This window comes from Haliotis asinina, chromosome 5 (genome assembly GCF_037392515.1).
Source record: "Haliotis asinina isolate JCU_RB_2024 chromosome 5, JCU_Hal_asi_v2, whole genome shotgun sequence".
Classification (NCBI taxonomy): Eukaryota; Metazoa; Mollusca; class Gastropoda; order Lepetellida; family Haliotidae; genus Haliotis; species Haliotis asinina.
This window is the reverse complement of record NC_090284.1, coordinates 36852540-36871787: the sequence shown is the minus strand read 5'-3', so window position 1 is coordinate 36871787 and position 19248 is coordinate 36852540. Positions and strand designations below refer to the sequence as shown.

The following is a 19248-nucleotide window of genomic DNA, read 5'->3' as shown; positions in this document are numbered from 1 at the left end:
GCAAAACTAATAAAAGCAGTACTAAATATACTTGGAACTACTTGAGCAAATGTGAAATAAAAAGCTATAAGCTAGAGCTACATGAATGCTACTGGACATCTACGGGGAATTGAATTCATCCCAATGTTTGTCATTTGCATATTTACTCAATATTCAACGAGAAATAACGCCTACTTGCAAAACGTCGTAGCGGTAAATGAGTGAGTTTTGTATTACGTCGCACTCAGCAATATCCCATAATCATTATTATGACATTACACATACCTGGGTCTGCTTTATGCAATGAAGCAAAACGTAGCAAAATCAGTTACAAAGAATAGTATTGAGGAGCACAAACACGATGAACAGTAACCTTCTCAATAATACAATGTAATTTCGCATACTTTCACATAGTATCATCATAACTACGTAGTCAACTCCGACTTTGCATCGTTTAAAATGTTAGGAACAAGTTTTACATACCTTATTGCTCTTTATTCGTTCGGTGTCTTCGTTTGGTATACCACGGTCCTCAAGAAAGGATATGAGTTTGTCCATTTTAACCAGCACTCAAGCAAATGCACGTTCCTGTAATGGCATCTGACGCTAAACAAGAATTTGAGCGCTCACGATAACTAACTTTTGAGCTCAAGATATGAACTCGTGCTCAAGATGCTAATTCATGCACTCATGATAATAACTTGTGCGCTCAATATACTAACTTGAGCGCTCGAGATAGTAACTTGTCTGCTCAAGATGCTAACTTGTGCGCTCAAGATACTAACTTAGTCGCTCAAGATAATAACTTGTGCTCTCAATATATTACCGCATGCGTTCAAGATACTAACTTGTGCTCTCAACACACTAACTTGTGTTCTCAACACATTAACACGTGCGCTCAATATATTAACTTGTGCTCGCAACATATTAACACGTGCGCTCAAGATAAATTTTATTCCATGAGGTCATTTCACCGCTTCCGTAAGTAAGCAGTCTTGATTTTATAAACTCGATGAAACTTGAACTCCATTTTCTATCCGTGGTAGGTTGCGAACCATCCGATTTAGTATATACCACACGCTTCCACAACGCTCGCTTCGCACACAAAAATAACCAATTTAAGCACAAACTACGGTGGTAAGTGGAAATCTGTGCATAGTGACACCATCACCCGACCCCATGGAGCAATTGACGGCAACAACATAATTCGGCATGTCTTTGGTGACGTCGAGAAATCAAAATGACGAGGGTCCTACACATTTTCTATACAACTAACTGAAAATCGTTCCTTCTATGACGTCACTGCAGGGCTCTGGCGACAGAGTTACGTAACTTGTCTGTGTTTCGTTGGGGAGAGAGAGCGAAGCAGGCAGTTTTTTAGCAACTTTTGAGCGCTTGGTATTAATTAACCACAAGTTTATTTTTTAAAAATGGTGTACCATTTATGACTAACCAGAAGTCTTTCAGATGCAGTGGGAAAAACGAGTACCAAAAAATTGAGTTTATTCGTTCTCTAAAGGAGTTGCCTAAATTTCACTCTGGTTTGGTTGTACATGAATCACAAGTACAACCAAACCTGACATCCAACAGTTCATAACACAATTACAGAACAGGAAATGAGTGATGATGTTTATTAACATGGATGGCTTTGCCCCTTGACAAAGGCATGATATACACACAAGAAAATAAATTATGCTTTTAATTAACAAATAAATGTACTTGGTTTAGCAAACCGAATTTACTGTTTAATAGAACATTTAGCCTAAACTTGGCACATCTGGCCCCAAAATACTTCCTGGTTTGACTTAAAAATACATTTGAAATCATCAAACAAGGAAATAAATGTACAAGAAATTGAACCTGCCAATGATTCTTCACTTTATCTCAACAACTGGTGTACAGTTTGTCAAACAATGACACATTTTGTTTACTTCCATGTGAACTGACTGTAAAAAGATGAAGTAATAAGAAATTTTCAAACTATGGACTGTAAAATATGGTGTTCACCGAAAGACAGAGGCATTTGATGATACCAGACACTGTTGTTACAATCACTTCCAATCAGTTTCTGTGAATGGCAAACAGTCAGCAAAAACTGCAGGCACTGTAGAATTTCCTAAATGAAAGTGCAGAAACAGAGGGCCAAATGTTACATAAGGTCCTCACAGGGCATGCAGTCTAGCGTGATGGATAAGACATCTACCTGACTCTCAGCAGCTCATAATAATGTCTTAAAACTAATTTGGCATTAAGCTTAAATGAACTTACTGATAGTATTTTGACAGAAAACACAAAGCTGAGACACCTCCAGCTGAAACGTTTATCCCTCAAAAGGTTATCGGTTATCTTTGTTTCATTTGAATATTTCAACAACAAAAAATTAAATGACTTTGAATGAATGAACTCAATGCTCATTGCACCAAAACACTGTTTACTCCTTAAGCCCTTTTTAGGACTAATGATCACAGCTACCAATATCCTTGTTGATTTCCACTATCAGTGTATAATGTACGGTATATAGTTTACAAACTCAATCCAACCATTCACCCAAATCATTTAATCTTAAGCTGACATGGGCCAGTGCTGAGGCCAAATATATGTCCATCTATGATCTTGTATGTGTAGATTACTACAATCCACCAATGTGGACATTCTTCACAAACTTTGATATATAACAAAGCGAATTTAGCACTACTGTAAGTCTATATGAAGTTTTCAGAGTACCAATGTAATCATTACTATGGCATTTTAATTGTTTTACAGAATGGATCGCCTGTCACAGATCCTAAGATACACAGATTCCTGTTTTAGATAATGAATACAGCTCTCCTAGTTCCTAAATTCTACTTCCATAGGAAGCAGCAAGGATATATATATATCAGCATCTGGTTCTCCCATTTGGAGTTTTCAGAATTCCAATAAATTAATAAGTACATTAGCCAGTCTTGATACATGTTTGTCTACTTACACCACATGAAACCAGTCTTACTGATTCTAAATACAAAGGTAAGCCTAATACCAGTAACCCAACTGTTAGACACATAATGTAATCAATCCAAGTCATTGTAGCAGTAAATGGAACTCCTATAGTTTCACCAGCATGAGGCAATACAGCTTAACCACTATTCTGAGTAAAAACATTTTCTTTTTGACATTATTTCTTTCTAATCAAGACTGACATCCATTCAAAGATCTTCTCCTTTAACAGTTGAAAACATTTTGAAGATGAATGTAAGACAGGGCATTTACAGATATGTTTGGAACACATCCAAACATTTTTTAACAAGATCACAGGGGTAATGCTGGGGCCAACATACCCCAACCAAGTGTGCCATAGCATATCCTTTTGTTTTAACATTCTATACATATAAACAGCACATCCAAACAGCCACAATGAGCCAGACCTATTTCTTTACATAAACTCACATAACTGATAGCACTTACAATGTCATCACAAATTCTTCAGTTACATCTTACATCTGTGACAGTATTCATCAATGGCTCATAAGCCCAAGTCAGAAACATTCCTTTCAAGTCTTGTCAGTTGGGGGCTTTGGGTCTTAGGAGGCCCTAGTCAGTCGTCAACCATGACCACAGCAAAGGACTCAGAAAATGGACTTCAAATGTTCCAACTCTAGAATCACACCCACGTCTTTGATGAGGAGGAAACACAGTACCACTGACCCATTCTGTTCTTGCTGAACTTGCTGTACTTGTTCACATGCTTAAATGTGATACACATGAACATGAGATTATACATGAACATTAGACATGTATTAACAAGGAGAACTGTATTCTCGTGTTATTCCCACAACCGTAAGACATGAGCAAAGTGTGTGTTGACTTGGGTTCATGATCTCAACAATCGTTCTTCCTGCATATAGACCAAGACAGAGCTAGCCAGGCGTTCATCGTGGTAGAGAGCAGATATCACAGGCTGTATGTTCAGGCTTGTTGATGTATGTACAGTGATCACAAGTCCATGAACTGGCAGTGCTGCCAATAGGTGGCAGAGGGGCTGCACCAGGACCAACATAGGATGCCTGGCGGGACATCGGTGGGGACGGTGCTGAAACAGACAATCAGTCACTGCATACAAAGTCAACAGAGTTAAATCTTAAAACAAAGTCTTATACAACTAAATGTTCATGATTTCAAGATCTGGTATGAGAAGAAAAGAATGAATGGATGGAGAAAGACAGACCAGGGCAAAAATGGATGGACATAGTGATTACCCCACACTGAATGTTGTTTTTGGCCACAGGTTAAAACATTCCAGCCATCAAGTATGGAAAAAGGAAACCATTGTTTGGTCAGCAATTGAAACCATCACTACACAGTACACTGAGACATACTGGTGTCAGGCCGGGAAAGCCACATTTTAAAAATTACTATTACCAGGAAAGCCACATTTCCAATTACATGTAGCCGGGGAAGCCAACAGGTTACTTTATCAATGGATTACCGTAACAGGTAAAAAAGTGTCCCTATGTATGAGAAACAAATAATCTTAACTACTTAAAAGCCCTGTGTTTAGCAATACCCTTGAGAAGACTGTCCCTATTTAGGATTCAAAGCCACATTATATAATATTGTGTTCATAGGAAACTAGTAATCTTTACTTCTCACAAGCACGGTGTATAGCAATAATTAGAGTAATCTAACCAATTTTTCTTCCCCCAAGTGTGAGATCAAAGGCGTACTTCTTTAAAACTTATTGACACTGAGTCAATCTTGTTTGTCCCTATCATATATAAATGACTTCTTGTTCACTCCATGTCAGAACCATGGCAAATGCACAAGTTCAAATACACTTCATTGAGAGTGTGAAGGGAAGCAGGCATTTGTACTATGATGGCTTTAAGTTTCGGTGTAAGAGCACTCGCTGTGAAAGGAAATACTGGTCTTGTGTTGTTTCTGAGTGCACTGCACGGATCACAACTCAGGGTGAAATGCTCCATGCCATTGAGATTATGGATCACTCTCACAATGCCTTTCCTTTTGAGTTTGAAGCTGACACCTTCAAAGCGAGACTGACGGAGAGAGCAAGGACTGAAACAACCCCCATACCCACCATCTATGGCGAGGAGATCTCCAGACCACGCCAGCATCATGACATCGTCCCAGATGACCTTCTGAAGCAGATACCAGCTCTGAAGTCCCTCACTACCATGCTCTACCACCAGAGAAACAAGACCTTGCCCCGCCTTCATTGCCAGCAGACCCCAGATCGAGTTGGAGGAGAAGTATTCAAGAACGGAAGGTGGCGACCAGTTCCTGCACCGTGTTAGTGATGATGTCCTTATTTTCACAATGGACAAAAACACTCAACACTTGAGTAATGCAGATGTTGTGTTTTGTAACAGTACATTTTATGCCTGCCCAAAATTGTTTGATCAGATTTATTGTATTCATGCAGAGGTATTGGACCATATGTTTCCATTGGTGTATTGCTGTCGAACAGAACAAAGGAGTGCTATGTTAGCACGTTTCAGTACTTGTGTGATGCTTCCCATAGGCAAATGTTACAGTTTGCTTCACGTACAATCCAGCTGGACTTTGAACAGGCAGCACACAATGCCGTGAGCGATGTGTTTCCTGAGACATCTGTTAGGGGGTGTTTTTTTCCATTTCACCCAGTGTATCTGGAGGAGGGTGCAGAGAGAAGGTCTCGTGATGGAGTATACGGAAGATGAGGTAGATAGTTAGGAGCATGCAACAACCAGCTGGGTTCAGGGCCAGGCTTTCATGTCAGATGTGTGGAATCACTTTGACAACCAGAACCATCGTACAAGCAATAATCTCAAAGGGTGGCACAACAAGGTAAAAAGACTTGCTCTGTAGAGCCATCCTAACATTTACGAGATAGTGGCGATATTTCTGCACGAGTAGTCTCTCACAGAGGTTGCTGTCCTGAGACTTTCTAACCAGTGGACAGCACCGCCACAAAGAAAGGAATATAGAACTGACGCTTGCATTGCATCACTGAAGACTGAACCTCTGAGCCAACAACTGAATGAGATGCAGTATGTGGACCATGTGGGCGATCTCCTTCACCTACAGTAGTGGGATAAACAAGAATGTTGTCTGAATGTAAACAAGAATGGGCTTCTCTGTCAATAAGGATTGTCACCAAGTGTAGTTCTTATTTCATTATCATTATTATTATTTATGTTTTACAAATGAATATTAATTATTATCTAGATATTATTGTGTGTTACTTATAGAAACACAACTTTGTTGTAATCTGAAGATAATTATGAGGAAACATGTCTTATTTTGTTAAATACTGTAACAGGTTTGAATCATTAAGCATGTTTTGATAGCATAGCCGGGAGAGCCACATTCCATGTTCGTGCAACCATAACTATTACCGGGAGAGCTATTTGTTTTGGAAATGTGGCTTTCCCAGCCTGTATCCAACATACTTATGCGGCCATTCAGGGTAACCATCGAACACTTTGCAATTAGTCGACACTTACAAATATCACGTTGGGGACCTTGACTCTGAAATTTCCACAAGGATGCATGATTGATATTTATTGAGCATGATAAGTATCAATGATAAATAAATCGGTAAATTCATTTTGATCCCTGACTTATGACTAATGATATACGTACCATGTGCTGACATCATTTCTTCCACAGTTGCCCATTCCTCACTTCTCTTGAACTCTAAAGCCTTATCTTTGCTCCTTGTCCTAACTGCTTCTAGCACCACACTCATCCTGTCCTGAGGCACATAAAGACACAAGTATGTTACTGATGAGGCATATCTTGACAGAGTGAAAGTTTTTAAACATATTAAATACTACACCAAATCATTCTTAAAGCCATAGTAAGATACATATAGCTTCTTTTTGGAAAATAAGGGTACAATGTCACATAATCTGAGTGAGTGAGTGAATGGGTGGGTCGGAGTGAGTGACTAATGTTTTGATTTGACATTGAACAGTATTCCAGTTTTGGTAAACACCACAATCAAAGTGGTGTTATTGGCAAACGTAGAAACCTACTCAGGACAAACAAGGTGTCTGACAACAGTGTTCACTTGTGGTATAGTGTTGAATCAACATTGTAACTACTCAGTACTCAGATGATGGGTTGTCCTCATGACAAAGTTGTCTAATATAAATTAGTGCAATGTTTCACAGCTGTTCACATAAATAATCAAGATAATGAAAATTTCTTCAGCACTTCTGAAAAGCCATAATATGGGGATACACAACAGACACTTTACATTGCCATCCGTAATGAATTTGGCTAGTTAATTCTTACAACATGACTAACTTAAGCATAACAGTGGATTTGTTAATTTGTTGACATACTATTTGTGATGACATGAACATATATAGTTGTTGGGGAGCTCCCTTAAATGGAGCAATTGAGTACGCCATAGTATTGATTTACTGCAAAAGATCACTGTATTATTGTACCACAACTAACATATCCGATATTTTGAATCATTTTATTACAATGATAATAAGCTAAATATTGGGTGATTTACCTCTGGGTCAGGGTAGAACACACCACTAGAAAGAGTAGTTCACCCTTACCTTGAGAGGCAGCAGATCTGATGTTGCCAAGAACAGCAGAAGGTGAAAGTCTGACATGGCATCCAGGAAACGGTTTGGTGGAAACTGTTCCATGTACTGCACTAAGCTTGTGAAGTCCTAAAGGTAATACTAGAAAGTCAGTACATATGTACCCTGAAGGTGATGATTCTGCAAACTAATGTGGGTAATCAATGGCTTTGGCTGTCAGATATCTGTTGACAAACTTTGCATGATGGTCACTGGACATCTTGGTTATATATATTGGTTTAATTAAGCTAGTAATTATAATAATTATAATTAAAATCAAAACTGTATTAAACACCTTAAGTATTAACTAAAATCATTATTATCAGCCAGAAAATCAATCTTGCCCAAAGCAAACACAATGACATTACTTTATTAAGTTATCACTTAAAATGGTGGTATGACAGGAGATCTTGTGAATATGCACAGTATGCATCATGGCTGACAGCTAACTTCCAAAGAGACCTATACCTGACATTCCCCAATGTTGGCACGGTTTTCTACAGGGAAGGGTTTGAGGCCATTGTTTGTCTGGAAAGTGTACTGTGGCTCGACCGGGAAGGCTGCTGGGAGATCTACCAGGAGATACTCTACAGGGAGGGGGCGAGCCAGCTGAGTCACTTCATTCCCATAGTTATCTTTGTTCTGTAAAACAATCATCAAAAATTCATAATAATCAACGAGTAACAACTTTCTGGTAAACAGAAATCACTGAAATAGACAGAACACATTGTATATTGAAATCCCTTTAGCTCAGAGAAAATCACATCAAAACATCAAAACATCAAAAATACTTTCTGCTACTTCTACAATGCAGGAGGCCATGTTGCACATAAGGCAAAGTTTGTTTTGAACACTAACTGCATCCAAAGGGAAAACAAGCTGATAATCACTGGTTCTTGCCCCAGTCATATGAAATATATCTTTCTCAGTGATGCAGGGGAAGTGACAGAAATTTAGTTCAAGATAATAGAAGTAAATGTTCTAATCATACTTTATAAAAGACATCTGGGACATATTGTTCATTCGTTGACTCTTTGACATAGCCCAACTCTGGAACATCTTTAGTGGGAATAAGGCAGTCATCTCTCACTAATGCCATGCACTGATTGGAAACCTGGTAGCCGTCAAAGTGAATCTGGTTGTTGTTGTCACCTGGAAAAAACAACATCTATAGCGTACACATACTTAATCTTGACAACATGCCAAATGTCATATCATAATAACAATCTAAAAAGTGTCATCACATCTCCATTTCTATCTAAAAAGTGTCAGAAAATCTTCATTTCTATCTCCAATGTGTCATGACATCTCCATGGCAATCTATAAAGCGTCATGACATCTCCATTTCTACCTATAAAGCGTCATGACATCTCCATTTCTACCTATAAAGCGTCATGACATCTCCATTTCTACCTATAAAGCGTCATGATATCTCCATTTCTTTCTACAATGTGTCATGACATCTCCATGTTAACCTACAAAGTGTCATGATATCTCCATTTCTTTCTACAATGTGTCATGACATCTCCATGTTAACCTACAAAGTGTCATGACATCTCCATGTTAACCTACAAAGTGTCATGACATCTCCATGTTAACCTACAAAGTGTCATGATATCTCCATTTCTTTCTACAATGTGTCATGACATCTCCATGTTAACCTACAAAGTGTCATGACATCTCCATGTTAACCTACAAAGTGTCATGATATCTCCATGTTAACCTACAAAGTGTCATGACATCTCCATGTTAACCTACAAAGTGTCATGATATCTCCATGGCTATCTGTGTCAAGACATCTCCATTTCTATCAACAAAGTGTCATAACATCTCCCTTTCTATTTACAAAGTGTCGTTACATCTCCATGGCTATCAGCAAAATGTCATGACAACACCAAGCAATCTACCAAGAGTTATGACATCTACCAAAGCAATATCAATCTCTGAGCCTCGCAGTACTGTGTTGTTTATGCACTGTGCGATGCTGTATGGAGTTCGCATTTGGATGTTGTGTTCTGCAACATTATCATGCCTCCAAAAAGGGATACTTATATTCTTAAAGACTACACATGAAAGTGCATTTGTCATATATTCCTTTTCTTGTGAACGATCATGAACAGTTAAATCTCATAAGATTTGAAAAAATCTCATTTTTCGGTCCCATGTGAGATTTTTTCTCGTATCATTCCTGACCCAGGTTAAGACATCTCCATGGCAATCTACGAAGTGTCATGTCATGTCCATGGCAATCTACAAAGCATCATGACATCACCATGACAATCTACAACGTGTCATGACATCACCATGGCAATCTACAAAGTGTGATGACATCACCATAGCAATCTACTAAGTGTCATGGCATCTGCCAATTTTGTTTTGCCTTGTATTCTCTCTGAACAAAATAATAACAGTATACTAGAAATGATGCCAAGGGAGAATTTCTGGTCACTCTTTACCACTGTCTACAAAGTAGCTTGATTCAGGCCTCTGTTGTTACAAGGCTGTACCTAACTAAAACATATGCTTTCAATATTGACACAATTAATTTGAGCTTGTAAATTGTATAGTTGGGTGAGTGAGTGAGCAATATCACGAAAGTGTACACCAGATATGGGTTTCATAAACTGGACCCATGTGGGGAATAGAACCTGGGCTTTTAACCATTACACTATCCCTTCGCCTATAAATTACATAGGATATTATATTAATGAATATTATGTGAGGTAGTACTGAAGTGACAACATGGCAAGCTGGTTCAGAAGGGTGATAGCATGGGCTTACCTGTGACTACTACGGTGACAAACTTTGACCCAAAGTGTCCATTAGAGGACAGTTTACATGGGTTTGGATACTTATTTTGGAAGTCTGCTGCCATAATACATTCCTCTGAACTCAGAAAGTGGGCATCCTTGGAAAGAACAACAAAAAAGTTGATCATTATATTTATGATTTTGTTGACTAGAAAATCAAAGGTTACGTTATTAAAATTAGCAGCAAACACGCATGACCAAGAAATATCAATTCAGTAATGAAATATGTCCATGTTCTGATAAGAAAAATGAATTTAATGAAAATATTGACACAACACAGTATTGTAAGAGCAACTACTTTGAATACTTTTGAACAAATACAATTGGTGCACAAACCATGTTTCCTCTGAAGTTCTTAACAGTGCCCTTGGTGAGATCTTCAGCTACAAGATCAGAGAATATCCATCCCACAGGCTTCACTCCAAGTTTTTCTGCTACCTCGTTTATAATCGCTTCATTTTCATCTGGCAGTAGCTCAATCTTGTTCTTGGAACTTTGCTGAAATGGTTGGTAACAGAAAAACTTATGAACATAAACAAGATAAAAGTAGGCAAAAATGTTCAAACATTTCCACACTTAACATTTCAGCAGCAACTAATATCAGCCACAATAATACCCGGCTCATTGACACTTTAGATTTCTGTATTATCCTTATGACCACTCACAGAGAAATAGCTGAATTACTGGAACACACCGCCTAAATATTCTGCTGACTAAAAAACATGGACAGGGAGTGTGACCTAGCTGATTTTCTGGCATATGAATATGGGACTTCAGTGAGAAGCAAGCTGAATGTGTGGGCCAACACACTGACAACACAGGTACTCCTCAAGGACCAAACTGAATATGTGAACCAATACACTGACAACACAGGAGCTCCTCAAGGATGAAGCTGAATGTGTGGCCCAATATATCACTATAGCCTTGTGAAGCGGTTAACGAGAAGACAAAGTCATCAATATACCCTGCAACGTCAAAATATCCTTCATGAATATGTCTACAAGTTATGATTATGCCACATATTTTGGTATGTCCATAGCAAAAGGAAGTGGAAGGAAGGCTATGAAAGGTTTTAAAAGTCCTGCTCCTAAAAGGAGCACAACCCGCAATTACTGTCAAACTTGTTGGTGTGAAAACACCAAACATATTTTATTCAGAATTCCAAAACAACCATAAGGCACCAGTATACCACTAGACCAATCTCTGTGTCAAGTTTGGTGAAGAAATACTGCACAGTTTTAGATTTCTGCTTGGTAAATTTCAATCAAAGTCAAACTTGTTGCCATGGAAATGCCAAAAATATTTTATTCAAAATTCCAAAACTACCAAAAGGCACCAGTACACCAGCAAAGATACCTATGTGCCATTATATACACTGCCAAGTTTGGTGAAGAAATAGTGAATGGTTTTAATGTTATGCTCCAGAAAAGATAAATGTGCACGGACGGATGGAGCGCATTTTAATACCCCGTGCAAAATGTGTTGCGGGGCATAAAAAAAAAGTCCTATAGTATGAATGGGCCATTGTGAACTTGTTCTCCATCAGAATGCAGACAAACTTCAAGTGGGATACACATAAATTTACCTGAGGAGGTTCATATATAGCCGCAACTGTTGCTTTGATGCCCAGTGGGACGTCTTTGTGAGGTTCATATCTGCCATACAGGATACCTAGTCTCTGGTTACCTGTGCTTCTCCAGTAGTTTAGGAAGCGGTCAGCAACAACAGGGTTCTCAAACATGATATTATCAACATGGCGATATTTCTGAAAGGCATGACAAAACAATACTGATGAGATTATTCAGGCATACTGTTTGTGAAATAACATGCACAATAGACTGGTGGAAGCAACCGGCATCCACGCACGCAATATAACTATTTATTAACAACTGGGCCATTTGTAACCAAGCAGATACTATGCAATTTATTGTCTGCCACATTTCACTACACAACACAGAGGCAAGAAAAGGAATGAAAATGCATGAATATATATGAAAATATTTACCTGTCTGTTCAGGGTAACAGCATTTGGCTGGCATTTTGTACATATACCTCCAGGCCACGGAGGATGCTCCTTGCACCCTGGTTTTATCTTACAACTTATGTTTTCCAAATTAACAAACTTCCCCCTGAAACAAAATATAAAGAATAACACTACTTCAAATACTACTAGGTTTACTGTCAGGACACTGAGGTCTCTGGAACTCACTACATGCTCTGTGCATTCAAAGACAACTTTTCCACACACTGAATCACTGAATTTCAGAGTGCAACTGCCCAACTGCCCAGAGTGCAACCGCCCACCACAAATTATGAAACAGTGTTAGTATAAATCTGTGATTACACCAACAATTTTTACATGCTGATGCACTTCCTTTAAAATTGATTGGGTAAGAGTAGTTTTACGCCACACTCAGCAATATTCCAGCTATATGGTGGCAGTCCATAAATAACTGAGGCTGGACCAAACAAATCAAGTGATCAATAGCATGAGCAATGATCTACACAAATGACAACATGTCAACCAAGCCAGCAAGCCGGACAACCCATTCCCTTTTGTTGCCCCATACAACCAGCATGGATTACTGAAGATTAATCTTAACCCAGATCTTCATGGGTATCTTTCTAAAAAACCTACATCCCATCATGGTCTTGTTGATATAGTAACCCAAATGACTGTACATCCAGAGTGTTATTTGATGACAATACGGGGAAAATCTCATTAATCTTTCAGAACCACTTGTGTGGGCTACTTGGTCCCAAGTAACCCCTGCCAGAGCTGAATACAGTAGCTCTCTGTTTTGCTATGTGGTGACATCAGTCACACGAATGCAGAACAAATCACATTCATTTGGTTAGACGCAATATGTGAATTAAGTCACTTTGTGCTTTGTTTAGTCTAATTCTTGGCTTCAACATTTCATATTCAAAGTTCTAAAAGTAATAAATATTCCAGCTTGAGGACTTGTGGACAACAGACATTCTGGCAAACAAATGGCCAACATTACCAAACCAAATATGACTGTACTATTTATAAGACTTACCGGTCAACGCCTCCTGTCAGCTTCCTGATGTAAGAATGGAAAGACAAAAACTTGATAGGTGGTTCACAGCTTTTTAGAAATTCCTCATCATAAGGCTGCAAGAGAAATGTAAGGGAAAGTCAAAACATGATGGGATAAATGAAACTGCTTCAAAATCCTTTTTCAAACATTCACTAGTATGCACCTGACCAATGCCTCAAATGTTAATATTACAAATAATATAATCATAATAAGTTAAGTTATACCTACACTACGGTTAATGGTACATCTTCAATCCTTCTGGTGTTTATCAACTCATCATCACTCATAAATACATATAACAGCTGTGTGATAACTATTTGTGAACATCATAGCAAAGGCCTGACTCCAGCCAGGGATTGGGAAAGGCAGGGACCATGTGCCATTTTGCACATTAAAATAAAAAATGGCCTAATACAATTTTGAAATTTGCTATTGATACAAGGGCAGTGACCGATTTTAAATTCAGAAACTAGCTAATAATCCTGAAAATGGCCCACTGTCAACGTTCTCTTTCCCAACCCCTGTCCAGCATGAGGGAAGCCTGTGAGCCATCAGCTTAAGTTCCACAAACAGCACATTTTTCGTGAATGTCATGATGCTCTGATATCATCTTTGGATGGCATGGACCAGACTCTAGTATTCAAAGTCTACAGTCATATGGATAAAATATTGTTAGAATTTTGTGTTAAACAAAAAACAAACATGGATAGGAATATGTTGACACAACAAAGGGAGATAACTCCATGCAGTGACTGAAAAAATCATGTTAGGGTAGCTTGGTATCGATATACACTTATGTTAATATTGAAATTAGTCACAACAATCCACATACTTCAAGAGGAACACAGTGAAGACACTTCCCTTTAGGACCATGATGACACCTGCAAGAAAAAATACCTTTTGATGTGCAATATACAATCACTCCACCATGCTACATGAAAGTAGAATGATGTAATGGTCTTTAACAAATTTGTTGCCAGCTGACAAGGACAGTATGAAATACTCAACACATGTCCAGTGATTTACACTTCTAATGAAACCATTCACTATCTGTCCTAAAATGAATAAATTAATACACACAGATGTTGTTCATTTCTGTAATTAATAATTCACAAACTTCCAGACCAAAAGATACTACAAGAAATCGGCTGCCAAACAGAAACATCCATCCATTTGGCACAACACCTAGATATTCTAACAGAAAATCACCCTGACCCTGACACTCAGGACAGATACAGAGCAAAGACTAATAGACTGAAATAAGCTGGATTTGATTCTTACAGTTGTTCATTTCTACTCCTGTATATTTTGCCATCTTCTTTGCTTAGGATGACATCAACCTCATCCTCACGGACAGAGTTGGAGGAGGATGGTTTCCCAGTTTCCATTGGCTCGGCCTGGTCTCCAGCCGATAATGACTTCTCATCAGATAGCAAGTACAGCATGTCACCATGTCTGAAATATAGACAGCTCTAACATAAACAGTTCAAATATCAGTAAACAAATGATGATAGTCTTTGTTCGTGTCATACGTTTTATGGATAGCAACATGTTTCTCTCCAAAGGTTTTGGTATGGTTCTTAACACAGTTGTTATACTGACCACTCAAAATCAGAAGAATTGATCTTTCATCAACCTATGCTTGCTGACTTGGTTGACACATCATCATGTCTGACATGGTTGACACATGTCATGTCCCAAATGTATAGACCGATGCTTATGATGTCCTACACTTTCTGAACAAATACGCTCATAAAAATAAGTCAACCATAATATGTAGTAAGCACTGACAGAGAAACAAACTCACTTTATCTTGTATGAATCAACTGTCTTTGCTCGTGAATTGCGAAGAATGCCAGTTTTGTTTCGATTCTGAAAAACATTCCATCCTGTATCCCCAAGACTAAATTCCTTTTGAATCTGAAAGAAAAGATTGAATAATTAGAGCATGGTCAATTAAACATTCATCACATTAGAAACAGTAAAACCATAACAATAACAATAACAGGTTTGCCAAAACAAATTTTAAAATGTCACCTATAAATTAGAACATATCTCAGAAAATGCAAACTTTAATAATGATGATAAATATCAAAGAAATCAATAAAACCCCTTTACCCAGTAAGATTCTATGTTTGGTTTGCTTTACTAATCAACAAATCACAAGGAAGTTGTTTAAGAAACTATGGTTCATAATAAGGAACTTGTCACTGTACATCATGTTCAAAGATGCTTCGGCTAAAATACGTCAACAGCACTTTATCAGGCAAAAAAATATACTGTTCATAATTACATCACAATGTATTGACGTCACTACACTATTATCATCTGCCCCCTCATAATTACATAGTAAATGTACTCTTGTACATGCCACAATGCATGTCAGTTGTCATCCCATCATAAAATCTATAATAAACTATTGTGTAGTACACTGTTTCCTTCTTTACAGTTTCTTTCCTCAGCTAACATCACTTGTGGAAGCATTACATTTAACTTTTCAACAGATAAATCTCTCAGCTCAATTTAACAGCAAATGTTTGTTGACTAAGCCTATGCCCACAATAACATGACTAGTCAATTTCATCTGGATTTACAGTTCAAACAAGTGATCTTGTTTGTGGGGGTCATCTCAAAACTTTGGACAGAATGAAATTCAACATCACCTCTCAATATCTAAATAAACAGATACTATGTCTTGCACCATTACGGCCATTGGAGACCGTCTCAAGAACATAAGGCTGCTTCTTACTCAAACCCTATAAAGTACCTCTTCTATCAGAATCCAAGCTAGCTGCATGTGCATGATGAAAAACTTGTTTCACTATTAATGAATACAAGCTCTAAACCTTCCTACAGTACAACTGTATGAGAGGCTAAAGAGATTAATAAAATGGGATGTTCTTCGATCTTTTCAGTTTATGTTTGCTTTCCATATATGTCTGTAAATTCTCAACAATATATTGTCTTATGATAATATAGATTTCCAGTTGTTTGCCTGACTTCTTCTTTTCACAAAGTAATTGTTTATACATTCTTTTATCTTTTGAGGAGAATCTCTTACCAGTTCAATACCTGACAAGTTTGATATCTGATTCAAACATCTTTCATCAAATTGCAACAGACTAGTTTTCACCAAAAATGCCAGACATTTCTCATATTTTCTTTGATGCATTTAATCAATGTCCTTAAAACTGGACCGAGTGATTTCAATGTGACCGCTAATAAAACATTGCTGATAATGGCTAAATCAAACTGAAATTTCAGCTGTTCATCATAAAGGCTTTGAAGAACATGGTTAGATTGGTCTTCAGTCACCCAAGCTTGTTAAGACTAAAAGAGGTGACTAACGTGATTGGGTGGTCAGGCTGGCTGACTTAGTTGACACATCATTGTATCACAATTGCATATGTTGATGCTCATGATGTTGATCACTGGAATGTCTGGTCCAGACTCGATTATCTACAAACACCATATAGCTAGAATATTGCAGAGTGTAGCATTAAACAACAAACCAAATCATGAATGTTTTACACAACATTTCAGACAAAATCAATACCTTGTCAAGCAGGACTGCAATAGATTCTGATGACTTTGTATCTACTCGTTTGGTGCCATGGAGGGCAGATTGCACACGCACAATCTGAAAACAGATAAACAGGAGAAATACTTGACATACAAAATGAATGAGATGTTGTCACTGAAAGTGAAAAATTAGTACTCAAAGTGACAGTCCAATCCGTGAAAATCATGCTGAGGTTTTTTTCATAGAGGTGCTACCAAAACAGACCCATGGAAAAAGAGGCCACACTTGGTCCTGAAAAATATAAGATATGACTATGATAGGAATTGAACTTACGTTAACCATGTCACAGTGAGTGATTAAATATTCTTCTGTAACATTTACATTGATCGAACTGTGTATTTTTCACAATCTTTGGAACATTTAAGCCACTTTGAAATGGTGACAAGTTAAGTCCCCAAAATATTTTCTTCCCCGTGTCAGGGTGTTTCATTTTCTTTTTTTAACCAAGAGCAGGTAACACTAACCTTCTTACCTTAAGACAAACATATAAACTGCACAAGGCATATGAGGCTACCTCACTGCCAGTCCTACTGGCCAGTTTGTGGAGATTCCAGATCAGAATAGATTATCAGTAACCAATAGTGCATGTAAGATGTGATCAAGTTCAGTCTATTGCATGTTATCAGATCTCAGGTTAAAGGATCAAAGCTTATAATGTCAGTCACTGGATAGTCAAAAGATGGAGTACTACTATTTGTAAGTAAACAATTATTAAAAAACATGACTAAGTGTGTGAGGTTACTTTTACATTGCTTTTTACATTTAGCAGTATTCAAGCAATATCACAGTGGTTATCTCCCAAAACTTCTACATGCCAAAACTTCTATAAGGCAGAATTATGCACGTACCTATAGGTATAATGGAACAGCTCAGGGGCAGGATTAGAGGGAGAAGTTGGGATAAGGATTAAAAGGATTAAAACAGGTTGAGTAAAAACTTATTTCTTACTGAGTAAGATGGAAGAACTTTATGTGTATACAGTAACAATATGATCCAAGCTCACCAAATCAGTGGAGACATGCAGCAGTTATTTTAAACATTTAATATGAATTAACTAGCCAATAAAAACTTCAGTCAAAAATATAGCTGATATTACAAAATGAGTCTTCTCACTTTATAAGATCTTGCAATATATAACCTATGTCAACTTGTGACAGACCACAGACATACTCCAGTAGACAGCACAAACTTAACATGCTTAGGAACTAGAGCCAGAGAGGAAACTGTCTAGATATCATCCCTATACAATGACGAGGTTGCCAAACAAGAAGACATATGATTCCTGCCATCTTTCCCCTCCATGAGCTCAGAATATTCATCTCTTGCCCAGCATTTTGGAGCCAAGTGTTTATCACTACTACACTGTCTGCATGTGGGTCGAGGATGATGTCATATTTCCCATTCTACTCTGGAATCATCAATTTGGTCTTAAGCCTCATTAAGCCTAACTTGTTGGACTGGTCCATCAAGTGCACTTGAGGTAACAGATAGGGGATTATCTGTGCATCTGTTGAGGTTTTGGCATGTAGACACAGCAGGGACACCAGAAAGTTTTTTCTAAAAACAAATATTTATTTTTCAAATACTTCGACCTGATAACTAAGGTGGAAACGACTTTATGTCTGGGGTACTCCAAGCGTGGTGTTAAATTCAAATGTGGTTTCAATGAAAGGAATCAACCATACATCGTGGAGTATATGTATTGCATATTCGTGATGATACTCGATAGATTACCGTGACATGTGGACTCGGAAATGTTACCATTAAATATACTTGCTTGAAGGTTTGAAAGAAATGAAACGTTGAAACATCAAGGGATTGTCTTGTCATTAAATGACTGTCAAATCACGTTTTCATCACCATGTATATAAAATTAGCAACTGACGGCTTGAAAAGAAACCCTGAAAATGACTAGTCATATCCAAATATTTAGCCAACTTTTGTGTATTCAGTGTCGACACTGTTTCTGCTACGAACAATCAACTCACAGATCGGTTGTAACACACTGACCAATTTCGTTTGTACTTACAATTGATTTCGACATGACGATACGTTTACTTTGCCAGCTGTGAAGCGTTAAAGTGTGATAGTGCAGCAATCACAAAGCAGCCATGACAGGTGCTCTCGTGCCTTTCGTTCACCCCGAGATTTGCTCTTTATCAGTTAAAATAAATATTTCAAATATAATATCAATTATTTTGAAAAATACATTGTATGTTAACCCACAG

At 37.8% G+C, this 19248-nt stretch overlaps 1 protein-coding gene across 1 annotated transcript; it reads right to left on the bottom strand.

The window, feature by feature from the left end:
• Positions 1–1596: 1596 nt before the first annotated feature.
• On the bottom strand, positions 1597–19155 carry LOC137284260 (nuclear protein localization protein 4 homolog). The gene is made up of 15 exons (XM_067816006.1): positions 19050–19155; positions 16994–17077; positions 15245–15357; positions 14719–14892; positions 14270–14318; positions 13417–13511; positions 12378–12501; positions 11958–12137; positions 10709–10870; positions 10344–10470; positions 8554–8714; positions 8031–8204; positions 7536–7652; positions 6601–6712; positions 1597–4048 (listed from the first exon to the last, which is right to left on the bottom strand). The coding sequence occupies exons 1-15, from the start codon at positions 19062–19064 to the stop codon at positions 3888–3890; spliced, it is 1848 nt and encodes a 615-aa protein (XP_067672107.1). The 5' UTR covers positions 19065–19155; the 3' UTR covers positions 1597–3887.
• Positions 19156–19248: the final 93 nt, after the last annotated feature.

Coding starts and splice junctions, on each gene's coding strand:
- LOC137284260 (XM_067816006.1), bottom strand. Junction 10,471..10,708: donor AGAACTTCAGAGGAAACATG/GTTTGTGCACCA, acceptor GTTCTTTCCAAG/GATGCCCACTTTCTGAGTTC. Junction 8,205..8,553: donor TCCCAGATGTCTTTTATAAA/GTATGATTAGAA, acceptor ATTGTTTTACAG/AACAAAGATAACTATGGGAA.